At 45.2% G+C, this 21,878-nt stretch overlaps 1 protein-coding gene across 1 annotated transcript; it reads left to right on the top strand.

The window, feature by feature from the left end:
- The first annotated feature begins 1,282 nt into the window (after positions 1 to 1,282).
- PPIL1 (peptidylprolyl isomerase like 1) lies at positions 1,283 to 21,703 on the top strand. The gene is made up of 4 exons (XM_044250262.1): positions 1,283 to 1,578; positions 4,332 to 4,486; positions 19,869 to 19,937; positions 20,492 to 21,703. The coding sequence occupies exons 1-4, from the start codon at positions 1,523 to 1,525 to the stop codon at positions 20,710 to 20,712; spliced, it is 501 nt and encodes a 166-aa protein (XP_044106197.1). The 5' UTR covers positions 1,283 to 1,522; the 3' UTR covers positions 20,713 to 21,703.
- Positions 21,704 to 21,878: the final 175 nt, after the last annotated feature.

Here is a 21,878-nt window from a genome sequence, read left to right as displayed (position 1 = left end):
ACACGGGGGCTCACAGCTGTACTACTTTGAGCAAGTTACTTAAGCTTTGTAAGATTCAGTTTCCTTAAAGGAAAAAGAGAATAGTAATAGCTATCTCATAAGGTTTTGAAGTGTTGTTGAAAGTTCAGAAATAGCAGAAGAAAAACCACTGCACCACTGAAATAGTAATTAGGAAAAGTTCATCATGCACAAAAAATAGTTTGCAAACTGGAACCACTCAAACTGAACATGGGATGAGAGGTTCAGAGGTATATTATCATGAAGAACTTCATATGGTGAGAGAAGGCAGTGGCTTTTTACTCTTCAGATCGGTTATAATATCAGAGTTTCCCTAGTGATGGGAGTTACAAGAAGTTATTTCACATCCATTTTGAGAACATTTTTAAGCTTCCTTTTTGATTTCCAGAGGCGTTAACAAGAAGTGGTCCAAGATAAGTTTTGCTTATTTTACAGAACAAGCTAAATTAAGATTTGCTTATATGACTAAACTAGTTTGCCTGCTCAGGAGATTTTCAAGTCTGGTCGCCATTTGTGTTTGATTTTAACCATGTGAAGGTACACACGAGTGCTTAACTCGATGCCTGACATAAAGTAAGAATTCATTGGCTAACATCATTATTACCTAGTGTGCAAAGCATCTAAAACATGTGGTTACTTACCCCATTTCCTTCTCGTCCTTCCTCCAAACCTCGCAGGACCTCTACTTTGCCTCTCTTTAGTCCTGAACAAACCCTCCCAACAACCTTCTACCCCATCTATCCCAGCCAGTCACTCTGAGCCCTGCTTTAGCCCTCATCCCTTTGATCTTCGTTCTCCTGTCTCTTTTTCCTCCTCATTTTCTTCCTGGCCCTTCCCCTTCCACTCTCCCTGACTATTTGGAAGCTGGAGACTCGGGTTCGCTGTAACATGGCTATGGACAAATGAGCAAGTCATCTCACCGCTGGGTCTCAGTTTTCACAACTGAACAATGGGAACAATATTATCTTCTTTACAGGACTGCTTTGTGGAGTAGATAAGAGTAAAGTGTAGTGTTACGCAAATTGTACAGCTCCTTAAAAATGTCAGAGACTAGCAACTCATTCCCATCCCCTTTCAGGACCTTGCCCTTCTGTGGAACTAGGAAATTAGGAAATTTCCTAATTAATATATTAACTATTTCCTAATTAGGATATTAAAGTTAGGATATTAACTCCAATCGGAGTGCAGATTTGCTGGTGTTCCCGCCTTCCACGCCTGAACGAACCAATCAGAGCGTCCGGAGAGTGTCGCGGTCTCTTCAACTTAGAGACCACCTCTACGATGGAGCTTGCACTTTTCTCCGTCCTTGCCATCAGCTTCTTCTCGTCTCGCATCCCAGCTTCCCGGCCTTGGAAGGGGGATCCTTCTTCATCCTTGTCTCAGCTTCCCAAATCTTGGCATCGCAAAGGTTGAACGACGGAGACCGGAAGTGCGCGCAGCAGCGCAGGGTACCCGGGAACCAACACCGGAAGTAGCTTTGCTGCAAGATTCCGTCCGCTGCGCTATGGCGGCGATCCCCCCAGACTCCTGGCAGCCGCCCAACGTATACTTGGAGACCAGGTGAGAGGGGTGGGACCTCTGGGGCTCGGCTGGCTGAGGCAATGCGGAGCCCCGGCTTTGCCGCGGGGCTGGGTTCCCCGTGCATTCCCCCGGGAGTACGGCCTCCTTGTAGGGAAGCGTGCAGGGACGGCCGTGGGGGCCGCCTGGGGGCTGAATGGGGACCGCCACCGCCCGCGTCCGAGCTCCGCACCGGCTCGCTCTCAGCGACAGCTTACTGCTTGCCCTCCTTCCACCCCCTGGTTCATTCATCCCTTCGTTCGACGAGCGTGTGTTGAGTCTACAAGCAGGCGACGTCGGGACTGGCATCAGGATATAGCTGCAGGAGACACGCCGCCTTGCATTTAGGACCTTGCAGTGTAGTGAAAGGGTCAGATCTGTAACTACTAACGTTGTAAATAGTTCAGCTGGATAAACAAATTACTAGGAAGGCATAGGAAGAAGCACATTTCCCCACTGTCAAAGAGCGGTATCATTGAGCACCAAACCTCTTGTCCCCGTCCCCTGACGTACAGCATCTCACTGATTTTTTTTTTTAAGAATTTATTTATTTATTTGACAGAGAGAAATCACAAGTAGGCAGAGAGGCAGGCAGAGAGAGGAGGGAAGCAGGCTCCCCACTGAGCAGATAGCCCTATGTGGGGCTCGATCCCAGGACCCTGAGATCATGACCTGAGCCGAAGCAGAGGCTATAACCCACCGAGCCACCCAGGCGCCCCCATCTCACTGATTTTAAGCCACTTAGCAACTCAAATCGTGCAGGTGTTATTCCACCTTCTCTCCCATTTTAGCAGGGGAAACGACAAAATTCACGGATTAAATGATTTGACCAAACCCGTATATCTAGTAAGTAGGGGAACCTCATTTGGAGCCTGGTCTGTCTGCCTCACTTGCTCGGTTCTTTAGCCCCATTGATTCCATTGCCTCTTTGGAGATAGTCCTATCTTTTGGAAGTAGGACAAATAACCTTAAGTAACTTCTTACTGCTACAGCAATATCAGATTAGTCGTAGTCTGACATTCAGGGTGTTTGTTTGTTTTTTTCTCATCTGGCCTTTGCCTAGCTCTCTAGCTACATCTTCTGCTATCCCCACACCAGTAGCCTAGGTCCAGGCCCTAGTTCTCTGTCAACTTTCTGCTTTTGGCCATGCTGTTTTCCCGCAGAACACGATTCTCAGGTGCTGCTTTTGCTCTATGGTCATCTTCCCCACCGTGTATGGCAAAATTCTACTTCGTCAGGCCTCAACTTGTAAGTAATTTCTGAATTCACCTGTTAACATTTTTAAGTTACAAGATAAATTGAAATTTAAATCCAAGCAGTGTAGAAGTGTGTAGAATAAATGAAGTCCACCTCTTCCTGAAGAAATAGTTAATAGTTCTTTGGATGACCTACATCTTTCTCTGTGAATATATAAACATTTTTTTTTTTTTATGTTCTGTTTCTTAAAAACAGGATCGTGATCATACTGTATATATATTTTTTCCTATAATTTGCTTTCCTTTCACTTGTTAATATGGCTTCCCACATCATTGCTATTTTGTATTTTAGTCATTCCCTCTTTAAGGGACACTTAAATTGCCTCTTGTTTTTGTTATGATAAATACTAGAATAAAGACCCTTGCACATACTGGATCCTTAGGCACATCTGTAAATTTTGCTATAGAATACTTTGAAGTTGAAATTGCTGCCAATAGGTATGCAGATTTCAGAGTTGTCTAGGTATTTCCTGATTGCCATTCCAAAAAGTTACTCCCTGTATTTAAGAAAATTTGCACCAGAATATAAGCTCTATGAGGGCAAAAGCACCTAGAATTTGTACAGAGTAGGTGTTAATAATCCCTGTTGAATTTTAGTAGTGTGAAGGATGAATTGCTGGTAGAAAGGGTTTTAGAAAGCTATTTTCTAGCACATTTTATATATATGTATACACACACACACACACATTTACAGAGTGCTTACAATGTGCTTGGCACTGGGTATACAGGCTATCCAGAGTTGCCTCAATTTTCACATTCTTGGAGCTTAAAATCTAGGTGAATGATGGAGCGGAGGGGAAGGCACCTGTCTAAAGTCTTTTGCTTTTTTCTTTTCCTTTGCTGTACTTAAGGGGGAAAAGTGCTCATTCCATTTGGTAGGTTAGAGATTTGAAATAACCACGTTTTTCGTTTGTTGCACTCCCTCCCAAGTACACACATTTTTTTTCTGTACTTTTTTTTCCACATTAAAATTTTTACAAATAGGTAATATATTTACGTTTCAAAAATACAAAAGTTTAAAAGAAGGTACTCATTGAAAGCCTTCCTGTTTCCCATTATCCAGTTTCTACCTCCACCCAGAAACTCATGCATGTATAAATAAGTATAAATTCCTGATATGTTAATGTCCTTCTTAAAAAAAATTATAAATTAAGTTTAATTTCCCCCCTAATTTAAGAGTTGGTTATATTGGTTTCCCACGATCAAAGATTTTTTTAATATATAAAGCTAGTTTTGAATTTTTTTTAGTTGTCCACAATTATTTTGTTTAAAATAAGTACCATAATCTCCCGTGTGCTTTACTCAAAGAAGATACCTGTGTTTATGTTATTTACATTGTGATTGTGGTGTTTTCCTTTGCCCAGCATGAAATCCGATATGTATTACAATTTCATGACTTAATATAAGCTTGAAAATAGAGAGTTCTGGATCAGTCCCATAACATTACTGTTGCTGTGACCTTGTTCCTGACTGGAGCTCTACTTTCCTCTCCCCCTGCAGCATGGGGATCATTGTGCTGGAGTTGTACTGGAAGCATGCTCCGAAGACCTGTAAGAATTTTGCTGAGTTGGCACGTCGAGGTTACTACAATGGCACAAAGTTCCATAGGATCATCAAAGACTTCATGATCCAGGGAGGTGACCCAACAGGAACAGGTATAATTAAGCTGACCTTGGCTGAATTCAGCAGAATAAGGAAGGCTGAGAGAGGAGCACGTGCAGAGGGGAAAAATCAAGAATTTGGTTTTAGTTTTGGATACATTACATTTGAAATACTTGTCAGATCTTCAGGTAGAGATGTTGAATAAGTAAGGGGATACGAGTGTGGAGTTCATGGAAAGGTCTGGGATGGAGGTCCAAATCTGGGAGTTACTGTCATTTAGATGGGATTTATTAGAGAAATCAGTGGGTGGTAACGTTAGTTTCAAGGCCCCCTTGCTTCTCAGTCTGCACCTTCTCTCCACTGATTCCTGCTCCTGCTTTTTTGCCTTTAGATAAATTTGATACTCTCTGTGGCAGTCTTTTTTCTTCTTCTTCTACTTTGTCATTGTCAGTTGTTCTCTGTCTATCCTTTATGACCAGAGGCATTCAGTTTCTTTAATGTATATGGACATGTGTAAAAATGTATAGTGTAGGGGCACCTGGGTGGCTCAGTTGGTAGGCTTTTTTTTTTTTTTAAGATTTTATTTAGGCGCCCCTCAGTAGACTCTTGATTTTGGCTCAGGTCATGATCTCCAGGTGGTAAGATTGAGCCCCATGCAAGCTGTGTATTCTTTTTTCTTTTTTTTTTAAAGATTTTATTTATTTATTTGACAGAGATCACAAGTAGGCAGAGAGGCAGGCAGAGAGAGAGAGAGGAGGAAGCAGGCTCCCTGCTAAGCAGAGAGCCCAATGCGGGACTCGATCCCAGGACCCTGAGATCATGCCCTGAGCCGAAGGCAGCGGCTTAACCCACTGAGCCACCCAGGCGCCCTGCAAGCTGTGTATTCTGAGTGGAATCTGCTTGAGATTCTCTGTCCCTCTGCCCCTCTCCCTGGTTGATCATTCTCTCTCAATGTAAATAAGTAAAATCTTTTTTGAAAATACAGTATATATAGGAAACTACAAAAAAGAACACTCATAAATATACTTCCTAAAGATTTCTAACCACTATTAGTGATTAATTATTCTGCAACAGTCCTACTTCTTTTATTTTTTTTTCTTTTTTTAAGATTTTATTTATTTTTTTGAGAGAGAGCAAGCAAGAGAGAGAGTACGAGCAGGGGGAAGGGCAGAGGAAGAGGGAGAAACATACGTCCCGCTGAGCAGAGAGCCGGATGGAGGCCTCCATGTGGGCCTCCATCCCAGGACCCTGGGGTCATGACCTGAGCTGAAGGCAGACACTTAACCAACTGAGACACCCAGGTGCCCCAACATTCCCACTTCTTAGAAACAATTAGTGTTAACTCTTGGTGGCCATTATTCTAGACATTTTTCTTTTCAGATACCTAGTCAAAAGGATGGATGGATAACTAGCTAAACAGAAATAATTTCAAGAGAATAGGCTATGTCATGTATGCTATTTATATATATAATCAAATAGTTGGTTTCCTGCTATGAAGGATGGGGCAATTAGTACTTAAATTTCTACTCATTCTTGTTGTTTAGGAAAAACTCCATTTTGTCTGCCTTCTGTGTTGGGAGAAACCTAGTTCTTCCCTTTTGTGCTTTTCTCTTACATGTCTCCTTTACTACTCACACAGATCACTTCACTTCTGACACTTCTGGTTACCAAATGCATGGAGGTTTGCCCTCCAACAAGCAGTTCTGTGACACCAAGTGAGTCTTATTATTTAGCTCAGTTCCTACACCATCTAACCAGAGATAGCTTCAGATCCCACAGGTTAAGGCCCAGTCCCACAAGACTGCCCCCTGCTCCCTACCCCACTTCAGTCTCAAGCCTAGGTTATCAGATGTTCCAATAACCAGCCCCCTCCTTGGGTTCAATTAATTGCCAGAGCAGCTCACAGAACTCGTGGAAACATGTTTACCAGTTTATTAAAGGATATGGTAAAGGATACAGATGAACAACCAGATGAAGAGATGAATAAGGTGAGATCTGGGAGGGTCCTGTGGACAGGAGCTTTTGTCCCTATAGAATTTGGGTGTGTCATCTTCCTGGAAGGACTGTTTTTGCCCACCTGGAAGCTCTCTGAACCTGGTACTCTTGGGATTTTGCGGAGGCAGCTTCTTGTAGCTGTGACTGATCATTACGTCCATTTCCAGCTCCTCTCCCCTCTCTGGAGAAGCAGAGGGTAGTGGGGATTGAAAGTTCCAAACTTCTAATTGTGGCTTGGTCTTTCTGGTGACCAGTCCTCACCCAGGGGCCATTCGGGAGTCTACCTGCCTCTTTAGAACAAAAAATGCTTTTCGTGCCCTTATCCCTCAGGAATTCAAAAGGGTTGTTTTTTTTTTTAAAGATTTTATTTATTTGAGAGAGAGACAGTGAGAGAGAGCATGAGCGAGGAGAAGGTCAGAGAGCGAAGCAGACTCCCCATGGAGCTGGGAGCCTGATGTGGGACTCGATCCCGGGACTCCGGGATCATGACCTGAGCCGAAGGCAGTCGTCCAACGAACTGAGCCACCCAGGCGTCCCTCAAAAGGGTTTTAGAAGCCCTGTTTCAGGGACAGGTCAAAGACTAAATGTGAGACCCACAGATATTCCTAGTGTTCTTATCACTTAGGAAATGACAAGAGTTTTAGGAGCTCCTTGCTGTGAGTCAGGGACAGGCATATAGATCCATGTAGATATAACTGTATATCTTTTTTTTTTTTTTTTTAAGATTTTATTTATTTATTTGACAGACAGAGATCACAAGCAGGCAGAGAGGCAGGCAGAGAGAGAGGAGGAAGCAGGCTCCCTGCTGGGCAGAGAGCCAGATGCGGGGCTCGATCCCAGGACTCTGAGATCATGACCTGAGCCGAAGGCAGTGGCTTAACCCACTGAGCCACCCAGGCGGCCCCTCTTTTTTTTTTTAAAGATTTTCTTTCTTTCTTTCTTTTTTAAGATTTATTTATTTATTATTTGACAGACAGAAATCACAAGGAGGCAGAGAGGCAGGCAGAGAGAGAGGAGAAAGCAGGCTCTCTGCCGAGCAGAGAGCCCGATGCGGGACTCGATCCCAGGACCCTGGGATCATGACCTGAGCCAAAGGCAGAGGCTTTAACCCACTGAGCCACCCAGGCGTCCCAGATTTTATTTATTTCTTTAACAGAGACAGATCAGAAGTAGGCAGAGAGAAGAGGAAGCAGGCTCCCTGCTGAGCAGAGAGCCAGATGTGGGACTCGATCCCAGGACCCTGAGATCATGACCCGAGCTGAAGGCAGAGGCTTTAACCCACTGAGCCACCGAGGTGCCCCCCGTATATCTTTTATTACCTCACACTCTTCCTTGCTCTCAGTTTTTGTCATTACTCTTTTTCCTTGTCCGAGTACATTTTCCACCCTGTGCTTGATTCCCTCGGCTGCAGTATGGGCCCTGCATTTCCGAGGTTTTGGTGCCCACCATTAGGCTTTTCCGTTCCCAGGTGCTGGAGGGCAGAATTTCCTGGTGAGTAGTTTGTATTGCAAGGGCTGCGGGATGTTCTATTTGGTAACTCAGGCCGGTTTGAGAATTTGAAAAAGACCATGACTGGATCTGCCGTTCTTGGGCCACACTCATGCCCTCAGATTGTTTTCAGCAGTTCTGCTCTGTTGCCTTCTGGTTTTAAGCGTGGCTTTGGAGAATACTGAGGCCAGAGTAACTCCTTCCTTCAGCTCAGGGAAAATGTTTTGATTTGTGTTTTTGAGTATTTTCCCTGTTACTGGCTCTGATTTTGTATTTCAGGAAACCAGTTATTCTCTGTTTCATGACCTCTGCCTTCCCTGTCTTACATTTTTTCTGAGGGTGTGAGATGATGTTTTTCTATTTTTTCCCCCCGCATCCACTGAATTAGTGTCAGACCTTTACTCTGTGCCTTATTCAACTTTTAGTCACGTCTGTTCTGTTCTTTACTGCTCTGTGTGATTGATTAGCTCCGTGTTGCTGTCATTGGGCTCTCACTGTTTCCTTAGCTCTGCAATCTTTTCACCTTGATCTGTTGATTTATTATCTTGTCTTTGAGCTCTTGTTTTATTGGATTCGTCTTTTGTTTGATAAGATTTTACTTATTTGAGAGAGAGATAGAGCACAAGAAAGAAGAGTGGGGTGGGGTTGGGCAGAGCGAGAAGGGCAGAAGCAGAGGGAGAAGCAGGCTCCCCACTAAGCAGGGAGCCCAATGCAGGGTTCGATCCCAGGACCCTGAGATCAGGACCTGAGCTGAAGGCAGACATTTAATCCACTAAGCCACTCAGGCACCGCTGGATTCTTATTTCTGTTGAAGCATCTCTAGTTTTGAGACAACTGCAGAGAAGCCCTTTGTGGACTCTCTTTTCTCCCAGACTGAGTTCCTGAGGTGTGTGTTTTGTTTTGTTTTGTTTTTTACTTACTCGCTTTCTTTTTCTCCTTCCATTTGTTGTAATATGTTTGCATAGTTTCTGTGCCATCTCTTTTCATCTTATCCGTGCTTAATGTCGGCACTGATGCTGTCCGTACTTTTTATCTGCTCAGATACAGTATAAGTGGAAGACCGTTGTCCTCCCCATTCCAGATGCTAGGTTGCTTTCTTTCCATTTTATTCCAGCCTGATGAGGTGGGGAGGAGAGCTAAGGCCTAATGCACCTTATGGGAGGGCTAACTTCTGGTTTTCCCAGCCTCCATTAAAGTCCTGTCCCTGGGTCCCCTCCACCAACCAGTGATATCCCTCTCCCCCAACCTGGGACACTGGGTGGTCCCCTGAGAATAGCTGTGGTGGAGGAGAAAGATCCTACTACCCTTTTTCATTCATAGCTGGGTCTCTGTAACCAGACAGATTAAAGAGAGAAAAGCATACAAATCTGTTTGCTCTTAAGTTTTTTTTTTTCTTTTTAAAGATTTTGTTTATTTGCAAGAGAGAGCAAGAGGGAGAGAGCACACAGGTATGCACAGGCATTACGCACAAGCAGTGGGGAGGGGCAGAAGGGGAGGGAGAAACAGATTCCCCGCTGAGCAAGGAGCCTGAGGCAGGGCTCCATCCCAGGACATTGGGACTTGAGTCAAAGAGAGACGCTGAACCAACTGAGCTACCCAGGTGCCCCTGTTTGCTGTAAGTTTTGATGACACTGTGGCCTTGATAAAGAAATGAAGACCCAAAAAAGTGGCTGTACTTGAGTGTTTTTGTGCTAGGTTTGACGAAGAGTGGAAATTTGTGGGAAAATGTGGGAGGATGAAGGGAGTCTAAAAAAATAAACTGAGGGAAGCAGCAAGGCCTGTTCTTTCAGATTCCTCCGGGAGCCCTTCTGTCTTAGAGATGAGATGTTCTTTTCCCCCAGGTATAGGGACAGCACCTCTCACATGAGGGTCTTAGGGCCTACTTCTGGGGAAGGTCGGAATGACCTTCTTGTACCTGATATTTCTCAGATTCCTTCAACTTGACAGTCAGTATGCCAAAGCACTATATTTGGGGGTAGTATGACCTGAATCCCATCACGGCCCAGGGCTCCCCCACGCCCCACAAGTTGCCTGGTGCTGGTAGCCTGCCATGTTGCTCCTGAGCCCTGGTAGTATGCACAGGTTTCTGCCCTCTGGGACTGCTCTTAACTTTTCCAGCCTCGCCAGCCCATCCACCCTCCTACTGGCTTCTCAGCATCGGAGGGTATTTGTAAGAATCCTCTGGGTTACTCTCCTTTCCTGATTACCACTTTTAGGGAGTGCAGGCAGAAGAAACTTTCATTTGTTTCCTTGGTGACTCTTTTCAGGAATTTTGTAATAAGTTTGTTTCCTTTTTATTTGGTTGATGTGGGTGAATTTGGGGCTTGGAAACAAATAGAATTTTGTGTGTTTGGTCATCAGGGTATTAGGGGAGGCAGGGGCTAAGCCTGCCTCACTGCACCCTTTTTTTTTTTTTTTTTTAAATTTCTTATTTTAGGGAGGGAGAGAGAGCGCACAGGTAATGGGAGGGAGAGGGGCAGAGAGAGAGAGGGAGGGAAGCAGACCCCATACTGAGCGCAGAGCCCAGGGGGCTGGATCCCAGGACCCTGAGATCATGATCTGAACAGATGCTTAACTGACTGAACCTCCAAGGTGGCCCTTCACTCCACTTCTTTATCTGAAAGTGTCCTGTAAATACTTTGATGTATTTCTTTCCTGTCTTCTTCCTCTCTCTTGTCATGAGATAAAATTTATAATTCATAACACCGGTAAGCTGAGAGAGTCCATGATGAGGGTATAAGAATTGGAAGTGACTTCCGATGTGAGTTCTCATGGCAGAGCTCCCCTATGTTTCTATAATCGTTTGTAATCCTTCATAATGTCACATTTCCATGAGGCAAATTTTTTTTTTAAGATTTTGTTTATTCATTTGACAGAGACACGGTGAGAGGGAACACGAGCAGGGGGAATAGCAGAGGGAGAGGGAGAAGCAGGCTCCCCATGGAATAGGGAGTCTGATTCAGGGTTCAATCCCAGGACCCTGGGATCACAACCCAAGCCGAAGGCAGATGCTTCACTACTGAGTCACCCAGGCGCCCCACCATGATGCAGATTTAATGAGATTGAATCAGTCAAAAGATTTCCAAGTAATTGCATCCAGCCTCAAGTATAATGAATGATGGAGCTGGCGGGTCTGTGCTGTAGAAGGCAAACAAGAGTTAGGTCCTCCTGGGTCACTGATGTGAACCACTCACTGATTAGGTGACACGTTTTTTGCTAAACATCTCAGATGAGCAGCATGAGGCATCCTGGGCTCATCAGCAAGCCAGTGTACTATTTCTGTCCCCACCTGTTCCTCCGTCTGGCTACTCTGCAGCCGTTCTTTCCACAGTTTTTTCATTTATGCCTTTGCCAGGGGTTTTCTCAATTCGAATACCTTTGACTGCCTGCTGGATTTTATTTTATTTATTTATTTTTTAAAAAATATTTTATTTATTTATTTGATAGACAGAGAGATCACAAGTAGGCAGAGAGAGAGGGAGGAAGCAGGCTCCCTCTGAGCAGAGAGCCAGATGTGGGGCTCGATCCCAGGACCCTGAGACCATGACCTGAGCCGAAGGCAGAGGCTTTAACCACTGAGCTACCCAGGCACCCCTGCCTGCTGAGTTTTAAACCATTTTCCCACTTTTAAATTTCTCTTCTTATAAGAATTGTACGCTGGCTTTTTCCTTAGCCGTCCGAGTATCTTTTTATGTGCTTCTACTGACTTCTTCGCTTTCTCTCCTCCCTGTAAGATGTGGCAGCCTGTCAGGCCCTTCCTTTGGCTCTTCATGCTCTGCGCTTTGGCTCTCAGTGCTCCCCAGCTGGCATGATTGCGGTGATTAATCACGTGCTGATTATGTCGTGCTTTGCCCTCCCTCTGATTTCACCTTTCCTCTTGGTAGTCCCAGGAACACCTGAGATTGAACGTGGTGAACAGCAAGTTCATTGTTAATTTTATTCATTTGATGACTGTTTGACAAGAGTCCGCTGGGTATCCTGTGCTATTCTAGGTCCCATGAAGAAACTTAAGCGTTAGAAGCCAAGGCATTCTCTTTTCCTGGTAGTGCTCCCTTCTCTGCCAGGAAGACAAGATAGTTCTTACAAGAAACAACTCGAAAGTAATAATATGCTATGCAAATTTATGGCGGCACGCTCTGGGTCATGCATATAACAGAGGTTGGACTAGTTCATCAAAAGAGAAAAAGTACAGGGAGTGGGATTAGCATGGAATGGAGGCATATTGTGAGGTGAGCCTTGAAGGAAATGTGGAATTTTTCTTTTTCAAAAAATTTTTAATAGATTTTATTTATTTCAGAGAGAAAGAGAGTGAGTGAGAGAGCTTGAGAGGGGAGAGGGTCAGAGGGAGAAGCAGATTCCCCACTGAGCAGAGGGAGCCTGATGTGGGACTCGATCCCAGGACTCCAGGATCATGACCTGAGCCGAAGGCAGTCGCCCAACCAACTGAGGCACCCAGGAAATGTAGAATTTTAACTATTAGGAGGACAGGGAAAGGGCATTTTAGATTTAGGAAGAAAGAATACAGAGCAGAGGCACAAGTGATGGGGAGACCTGTTGAGGGTGAAGGAGAGCCCAGGACTCCACATGTTGTGTCTCATGGGCTAGACTGGCTCTGTGACATCATCTGGCCACCTCTTCATGTCCAGGACAAATGTGTATGATGCAATTTCTAAGGTTCCTGAACTGCATGTTTAGGAAACAGTTAAGGTGCAACTGGGAACAAAGTGCAGAGAGTAATTAGCATGGTGCCTAAGCTCATACCAGTTCATGGAGACGCCCAGACAAGAGTTCAGATTTGATCTAACATCATTCTGGAACCGCTTTGGGTTCCAATGTTTCTTGAGTCTGGGATAAGAAAAATATCCCAGACTCAAGAATGTAGGGGAATGTGGGGAAATGTAACTCAGCAGTAGTGTATGGCAAGGTCCAATAGCATGAGGTGAACAACCTGGGTTGCAGAGCCTGGTGGGTTTGGGGTTGACTCTGAACTTCACAGGAACACTTATTAAATGTAGACATAACGTAAATCACGGAGCCTTCTGAGCTATAAATGCAGAGTGCGGTTTGGTTGCGTGCACCTCATGAAGATGTGAGCCGTAAATGAGCTGGTGTTTGTAAAATGGCCGCTACAGGCTTGACACAAAATATGAGCTTAAAAAGATGTCATTTATTATTTATTTTGGTTGTTAACTTATTTCCTAAATGTCTTTTGGACTCCTGCCATATTCCAGGCATTGTTCTAAGAGCTGGGGAGAGAAAACAGTAAATAAGACAGCCCCTGTGAAGCTCATGTTCTGGTGGGAGAGACAGTGAACAACTAAGTACATGATATTACTATCGGGTCATGACATGTGATACGGAAGAAATACTGTGTAAGCAGGGATTCTCAGCTTTGGCACTATTGATGTTTGGGGCTGGATAATTCTTAGCTGTAGAGGGCTGTCTGTGCATTGTAGGATGTTTAGCTATATCCCTGACCTTACCATGCTGGATACCAGTAGAACCCCTCTGTGTGACAACTAAAAATGTCTCCGCACATGTTCGTAAGGGACAAAGTCACCCTGAGTTGAGAATCCCTGGGATGGAGAGCGAGAGAGGTGCTATTTTGGATAGTGCGATTAGGGAAGACCTCTGATAAGATGGCATTTGAGCAGAGCTCTGAATAAAGTGAAGTAGTACGCCTGAGAGTGTCAGGGGCAAGGACACTCCAGGGGCAACAGCAGTCAGAGGCCTTAGAGCAGAGTGTGCTTGGCAAGAAGCAGCAACAGACCAGGGGCGCCTGGGTGGCTCTGTGGTTAAGTGTCTGCCTTTGGCTCGGGTCATGATCCCAGGGTCCTGGAATCGAGCCCCACATTGGGTGCTCTGCTCAGTGAGAGGCCTGCTTCTCCCTCTCCACTACCCACTGCTTGTGTTCCCTCTCTCACTGTCTCTCTCTGTCAAATAAATAAATAAAATCTTTTAAAAAAGAAAGAAAGACCATAGACCAGTATGTCTAGAGCAGGTGAATGAGGGGAAGAGTGGTAAGAGACGCCTTTGGAGAGTAGCAGAGCATCAAATCTTAGAGTCTCATACATTGTCATGAAGAGTTTGGATATTGTACTAATTGTGATGAAATGTCACTGTAGGATTTTGAACAGAGGACTGCTCTGATGAGACTTGTTCTAAAAGAATCCTCCTGGCTTCCACGTGGAGAATCAACTGGCGTGGAAAGGAGGAGATAAGCCTGGAAGCAAGGAGATCAATTGAGAGCTTTTGTTGTTGTCAAAGCCACAGCTTTTGGGTGTGTTTTTTGGGTGATAGTGTTTTCTGTTGGTTCTGGTCCTCTGGGAAGCAGATGCGAAGACAGAGCTAGACATTCAGGACATTGGTTGGGGTAACACGGTGAAAGTTAAAGGGGCAAGGGAGCAGGTTTGGAAGGGGAGGTCTTCAGACATCAGTGCAGGTCTCATTTATGCAAGAAGAGGGGGCAGAAGAGAAGGAGCCAGTAGAGAATAGGGGGAGGGGATCTCCAGAGGGGTGACATCAGCTGTCAGATGCTGCTCGTGGAGCAGGCAAGGTGGGGCCTGAGGATTGTCCATTGAATTTAATGACATGGCATTCACTGATGGCTTTGACAAGAGCCAGGTCGTGGAGCTCTGAGGGCAAAAGTCTGAACGGAGAGTGAACGTTGAGAGGCAGGAGGGGAAGCCAAGACACCAAGTGCTGACAGCTTTTTTGAGTTTTTCTGTGAAGGGATGTGGAGACATAGGGGGATGGATACTTGGAGTTGGAGCTTTATGTTTATTTTTTAAGACAGGAAATATTAATACCACTTTTTTTTATGCTGATAGGAATGATCACTAGAAAGAAAACTTGATACAGGACTGAGAGGAATTATAGTTGCAAAGTTCCTTAAAGGTGAATGGGATTGATGTGAGACATGGTGATGGGTTGGCTGGATGAACAGCAAATTCATACAATGTATCCGTACGGGAGGAAGGTTGGTAAATGGGTGGTTGCATAGGAAGGGAAGTGGATTTGGTGGTGAGAGGCCTCTGCCTTTGTGTCAGTAAGATAAGCAGAGTTATACTCACAGAGTCTGTCAGTGAAATAAGCAGAGTTACACTCACAGAGCCAGGAGAGCGAGGGAGTGGTGGAGGTTTGCCGATGGAGGAACTGCAGCAAACCCAGGCAGGCCAGCCTCCAGGGTGAACTGTTCCTCTCTATCTGCAGTTCCCTCTCCCAGAAGATGCCTAGGTTATCTGAGTGCACAGAAATCCCTGCAGTGTAAAACATGAAGCAAACGCAGTATTATCAGTGATGATGAGCTCCCTTTAACTGTCTCCTAACAAGCCTGTGAGACAGAGGCACTACTGCTATTCCCATTTTTCAGATAAGGAAACTGAGGCTAGGAGAGGGTCGGTATCTTGCTTACGGTTCCACAGCCAGTAAGTAATGAAGTTGGAAGAGAAATCTGGATCTCTTTGGCCCCACGGGCAAGTGAGGAAGAGAGTACTCCTAAGAACTACAAAGCCTCTTGGTAACATCATTTCCTGTGGTAGATCTGGTATCTGGCATTTGCCCTGGTAAACCCAACAGCAGCTCCACCAATTAGTTTCCCTTTCTGAAGACTCTGTATCAGTTTGAGATGCTTTTGGCTACAAGTAACACAACTCCACAGCAAGGGCTTAAAGGAAGAGAGCTTTTGTTTTTTCCTCACATAACAAATGTCTGAAGGTAAGTAGTTTCAGGCGTTGGTTCAGCTGCCCAGCAGAGTTGTCAGGGACCCAGGTTTGCTATGTCTTTCCATTCCACCATTGTGAATGTGTTGTCTTTGATCTCAAACTTGTCTTGTGGTTGCAAGATGGCTGCTGCTGCTCCTGACATCACCTCTGCTTTCAAAGAAGGAAGATGGGGAAAGAGCTACGGGTGAAAGACAACAGGAGTGTGTTTGTCCCTTTTTATCAGGAAAGCTGTAGCTTTCCCAGAAACTACTGAGCAGGCTTCTCTTTGTTTCAGTAGGTCAGAGCTGGGTCATCTGACCATTCTTAGTTACAAAAGGAACTGGTTAGTACCGGCGTCCCTTGTCTCTGAAGTTGAGGCAGGCCATGGAGAAGGTGTTAGAAATCCTCAGAGGACAGCTAATCTGCAGTTAGATGCTCTCTTGCCAGAAGAGAGATTTTTGATTGGTTTGGTTAATGGCCTTCTTGTGTGGGGTGCCTCAGGCAGAGCTTTCACCTAGGCCTCCTAATGGGTCATTGGCCCACCCTTGACCACTTTGGGGCTAGATATCAATCCGTGGTCCATTAGCTGTGGCAGGGGACGGGTGGGGATAAGTAGCACCAAGTGTGGTAATCTTTGTGTGAGAGACCACCGTGCATGGCTTAGGGGTCACTCCAGTTCACTGTGAGAGGTTTCCACAGGTAGTGAGCAGGAAGAGGAGACCTCAGAGGAGTCCGGGGGATAAGAGAAATTTTTTTTCGAGCAGAAGCACAGATCATAAGATAAATGAATTTCAACTGCAAAAAATTCTGTGCATCAGAAAACCCCAAAAAGAGTGAAAAAAAATCTACTGGGAAGAAAGTATTTGCAAAAGCATTCACTGACCAAGGATTAGTATCCAGAATACGAATCCTAATAATATACCAATTTTGTATGTGTGAGTGTGTGTGTGTGTATGTATGTGTATATATATATATATCAAACCACTCGGTAGATAAGTTGCTGTTCCCAGAGGTTGAAAGGTAAATAGTCCGTAAACATGAAATTCTGCAGACCTTCAAGGACATGCAGGTTAAAACACAAGCAGTCTGACACCTCTCAGGCTGACGAATGTTAGAAAGTGTGGCTGGAGGACCTAGAGCAGTAAGAGTGAGCAGTGTGGATAGGCCACTTCTGGTAAGATATTCGAGGACATGTCATAATGGGGAAGTGTTGAAGCTGTGACCCCTCCTGTCCGCCATGAGACGTAGCCCCTGAGTGCCTGCATGTGCGTCTGGGAGATAGTATGAGTGTGGTTACTGCAGCATGGTTCATAACAGCAAAAACACCCTGAAAGGATCCTGAATATCCATCGGCGTAGAGAAGACTGGTGTTAACAGTCGAGTAGTGGAATGAATACTAGAGAGAGCTGCTCAGAGCCAAATGCGTAAACACCACTTAGAGTGGTGAACACAGAAAAGCTCATTGCAGAAGAACACATCGAGTCTAATAGCATTTGTATAACCCTAAAAACATGCAGAGCAACAATACATTTGTTTAGGGACGCATACATAGGTGGTAGAAGGGAGAATGCATGGAGGTGATAGACTCTTAGTCACCGCAGTGGTTGCCCGAGGCCAAGATGTGATTCTTTGTTAGCTGCGGGGATGGGGGGAGCACAGAGTTCAGGGGCTACGGACATGGCCTCTGGGACTGGATTTGCTACACTCTTCCCTGAAGGGAAAGTGCTGTTTGTCATGTTCTTTGTCTCCTTCATAGGTCTGAAACACTAAGTACAGAGACTAAATGTCGAAAACAAGGGACAGAAGAATAAAAGAACTTCCAGGGTACAGAGTTCAGAAACCCAATCAGTGCCTATTTCCTGTCATACCCACACCATACAAGGCACATAGTGAAATTTTGATGGCGAAGCCTCCAGATGGTCAGCTTTGTATGTGTTCATTGTCATCTGCACAGCCCTCTCCACACGGTCAGACTCTTAGATTGCTGCGGCCCCGCTCCCATCTCTTCCCTATTCCACGCACCCAGAGGAGTGTTTTGATTAGAAGTGTTTGTCTTTCTGACATGCTAGTGCAGAACCTACTGACTTGAATTAGGTTATGAAACTATAACATATTATGTAGAAATGGTGCTGTAGAGACCCCCGAACTGGTTGCAGCTGGTCCGACTTTTCCTAGTAAGTACAGAGGGACCTCTGGGCCCTTCCTCCCATCTCTTGTTGACTGTAAACCCCCGGCTTCATCTGTGACTCCTGACTGGCCCATCCCTTACCCCTCTTGTTCACAGGGCCGTTTATGTGATGGCTTTGAGTACCTAGAGGGCAGGGACCCTGCGCTTTCATCCCGGTGGCCCCCAGCTTACAGGGATCACATTTCCAAGGCTCAGACCCCGATGGACTGCCCACTCCTGAACTTCACCCTCTACTTGCTCACTCAAGCCCCAGGTGTAGGGCTTGAGCACAGTTGGCCCCCTCAGCCTTCTCTTTCATCTTCAGCCCTAGCACTCTCACTTACCACCCCTTCTGCCCTCAGTCTCAGGCTGGAACTCCGTAGTCAGAGAGCATGTGCTGGTCACCTAATTGCTGTTTAGAAGTACGCTAGCAGGTTGGGATTTGGGGAATGAATTTTTACAAAGTTCGGTAGTTGGGTACTTTTCCAGAAGCGTAGGTAGCTGGGCTAGGTGGGAGATTTCACCCCTAATTCCTCTTCGCATGAGAAGTGTTTTCTTCCAACTGAGCCATCCAGGCACCTCTTAGAAGTGTTTTCTTCCAGGGGCGCCTGGGTGGCTCAGTCAACCAGTTAAGCGTCTGCCTTTTGCTCAGGTTGTGATCCCAGGGTCAATCTTTAAAAAAAAAAAAGAAAAAAAAGACAAAGTGTTTTCTTCCAGAATCCGGGGCTATGACATGATGTCTTTGGTGGAACATCCTAAAAGGTAATGCAAGGATTTTCACTGGGAGGGCCTGGGAGAGAAGGGGGACATGGTGCTTTTCACATCCTACTTTCACAGAAGGCTGTAGAAGGAGGAGCTCCCTGTGGCCAGGCTGTTTGCAAGCGGAGAACGCTGATAGACATAGTGTTCATTTTGTTCCAGGCTGTTTTGTCATCTTGGAGAAACCAAAGTAGCTCATCCAGTCATATTTATTTTACTAAATAATTGGCTAAGAGTTGTCTCCTGTTAGGACATTTTTTTCCACTGGGAAAACCATATTTGTTATATCATTTTGCGCTGAGAACAGAACCTGGGTGCACAGCACCACACTCTTGTGGACATAATATAAATAGCATGTGGTGGCGATGTTGCCAGTGAATCATTCCTGATGCCATGTTTCCTCAGGGTATCCTTGTGATGTACCACCTCGCCTCTCAATAGACTCCATCTACTGTAATAGGGTTCCTCTTTGCCACTTGCCACTGGCCACCGTCTCTCTTCTCCTTAAGCTGGATATTGTTGACCAAAATGAATGTTATTTTCCTTCACTGACATCAAGGACAGCAAATAGGTTTTAATTCTTGTGCCATCTCTAATCCATTAAAAATGGCTGCCTGGAGTTCCGAGTTGGTAGGATACAGATGGAAGCTCAGCAGTGAGGAATGCTGATTGATGAACAGTGTCTGTGATGGGCACATAGTTAAGTCCTGGGGGCACTCCTGTCTAAAATATTCCTAAAAAAGGGGCGCCTGGGCAGCTCAGTCATTAAGCGTATGCCTTTAGCCCAGGTAGGTTGTGATCCCAGGGTCCTGAGATCAAGCCCCACATTAGGTTCCTTGCTCAGCAGGAAGCCTGCTTCTCCCTCTCCCATTCTCCCTGCTGTGTTCCCTCTCACTGTGTCTGTCTCTGTCAAATAAATAAATAAAATCTTTTTAAAATAATTAATTAATTAATTACTCCTAAAAAATTAAAAATTTAGAAATCTATCAATATGTCCACTTAAAAATGGTAGTTGTCTATAGATGGTTAGATTCTATGGAACTTTAATGTTCTTCTGATAATGTACTATGCTTTCTGCATGTTTGACAGTGAATATGTATTACTATAATACCCAAGAGAAAACACTCTTCGTGTTATTTTGAAAGGAAACCTCTTACCCGAACGAAACCAGGGGTTCAAATATGGCGTGCCAGTGCTGGACTCCGCCGCTAGGCTCTGTAGTTGTAACACATGCTTCGCAGGGGGACTAGGCATGCTCACTGCTTCTTGCTGAGAGGGAGTCCATGGGACTGACGGATGGTCTCTCATCTTCTAATCTGGCAGGTCGAGGTGGTGCATCTATCTATGGCAAGCAGTTTGAGGATGAACTTCACCCAGACTTGAAATTCACGGGTAAGTATGTAATCTGGCTGTGCTGGGTAGGGGAGAGGGGGAGTGAATTTGAAAAGCTCACTCTTGGCTGTGATTCTGGGGTTATGCCTGACACCATGGCAGGGTACCACGGAGCTGCCCAGCTGCGGCGCCACAAAGAGCCCTGGTGGGTTTGAGAGAGTGACACCTCTCTCTCCTGCGTAATTCACAGTGCTGGTCTGAATGTTCTAGACTCTATCGAATGTTGTTGCTCTTACAAACTATAGGATAAACGAAAGCTTCCTCAAAGCAGCCGGAGACCTTGCTGGGTTTTTGCAGGGCATTGGGGACATGGTCCAGCAGTTAGTGGGGATCATCATGGATAGAGAAGCTGGGGAGTAGGCCAAGACTAGGAAGGTGCAGTTGTTGGGGTAGGGCGGTGACAGGCCGTTGTGTAACGGCAGGGCCTGCCCTCAGGGGAAGAGTGTTCGGGTCCTGTGGTTAATGGTGGAGGCCAGAATAAAGTCTGGGATGGTGGGACATACGCCCAGCTAGAGCTCTGGGGGTTATTCTTACTTTCTTTCTTTACCCACCAGGGGCTGGAATCCTCGCCATGGCCAATGCAGGGCCAGACACCAACGGCAGCCAGTTTTTCGTGACGCTTGCCCCTACCCAGTGGCTTGATGGCAAACACACCATTTTTGGCCGCGTCTGCCAAGGTATAGGAATGGTGAATCGAGTAGGAATGGTGGAAACAAACTCCCAGGACCGCCCTGTGGACGACGTGAAGATCGTTAAGGCGTACCCTTCTGGGTAGGCTTGCTGCTCTTGAGGGCACGCCTGGATCTTCCGGGATGGCCTCAGTGAACCAGCTTCTGGATGACCTAGAGTGACATGTACTTAAACTTCATTTTGGCCTTACAAATCACAAAGCTAAGGAGAACTGGGGTCTTGGGTGAGTTAGAGCTGGAAGTATATTTTAAGAGGAAGCTGCTTTTCTCTTTCCCCAGTGCCTAGGTTTGACAGAGGGTTTGCAGAAATGCTCATAAGTGATCACTTACAGTGAACCGCTCGTTGCAAATGAGCATATACTGCTCCTCCTTGCGCGTGTCTGTGCTGATGCACTTGGAACAAGAGGAAACCGACTCTGTCATTCCATAGTGCCGAACCAAACTTCTTCCTGCAGGGATTTCTATTCTGGCCTACACCGCAGGCTTTGGTGGCTGACAGCCACAGAATTCAAAACCAAGTAGTGTCTATCAGCCTTCTTAACTCTGTGCACACCCTATTTCAGTCTCCTACATTTGTTCTTCCGGGAATGTATGCATCTCTATATATATTTTCCCTCTCAAAACCAGAACGTCAACACTGCTGTTTCTGACACTGAGACATCCCACGCAAAGCCACATTGAATTTTTGCCAAATGAAAAATGCATCCAACAATCAAGTTTCTAAGAAGGTGTCAAGTGGGGAATGATAATGTGTAATAATCAAGAAAGGAATTTATTAAAAGGCAGCGGAAACATTGACCATTTTTTCCCCAGGAAGGAGTAGAAGTCTGTAGCGAGCTTAAGGACAGACTATGAATTCTCCTTAAAAAGCAGTATTGTCATAAAGGGGAGGCCCCACTGAAGTTTTTTTAACCTAAGACTAGAGAAACTAGATAAGGATTTTTTATGTTAAGTTTTTTAAGTCTTTCTGATTTTTTTTTTTTTTTTTTTTACGAGTGGGGATAGTGGTAAGAGAAAGGAAGTGAATGTCTATGGAATACATAGAAACTTCCCAAATAAAATACCACTGATGGTTGACATTGCTGTTGTGGTCTGATTTTAAATACTGTATGAAGCTTTAACAGTCATTTTAACCTGTAAACCATCTGAAGTAGTGTTGCAGGGCTCAGCTTCAATATTCCAATTTCGGGCTTGTGCATCTCCAGTGGACTTCTATTCAAGAGCAGGTCTGACTTTAAAAAAGCAGTGCTAG

Source organism: Neovison vison, chromosome 1, assembly GCF_020171115.1.
Source record: "Neovison vison isolate M4711 chromosome 1, ASM_NN_V1, whole genome shotgun sequence".
NCBI classification, from domain to species: Eukaryota; Metazoa; Chordata; class Mammalia; order Carnivora; family Mustelidae; genus Neogale; species Neogale vison.
The sequence above is the reverse complement of the archived record's forward strand: the minus strand, read 5'-3'. Positions and strand labels throughout refer to the sequence as shown.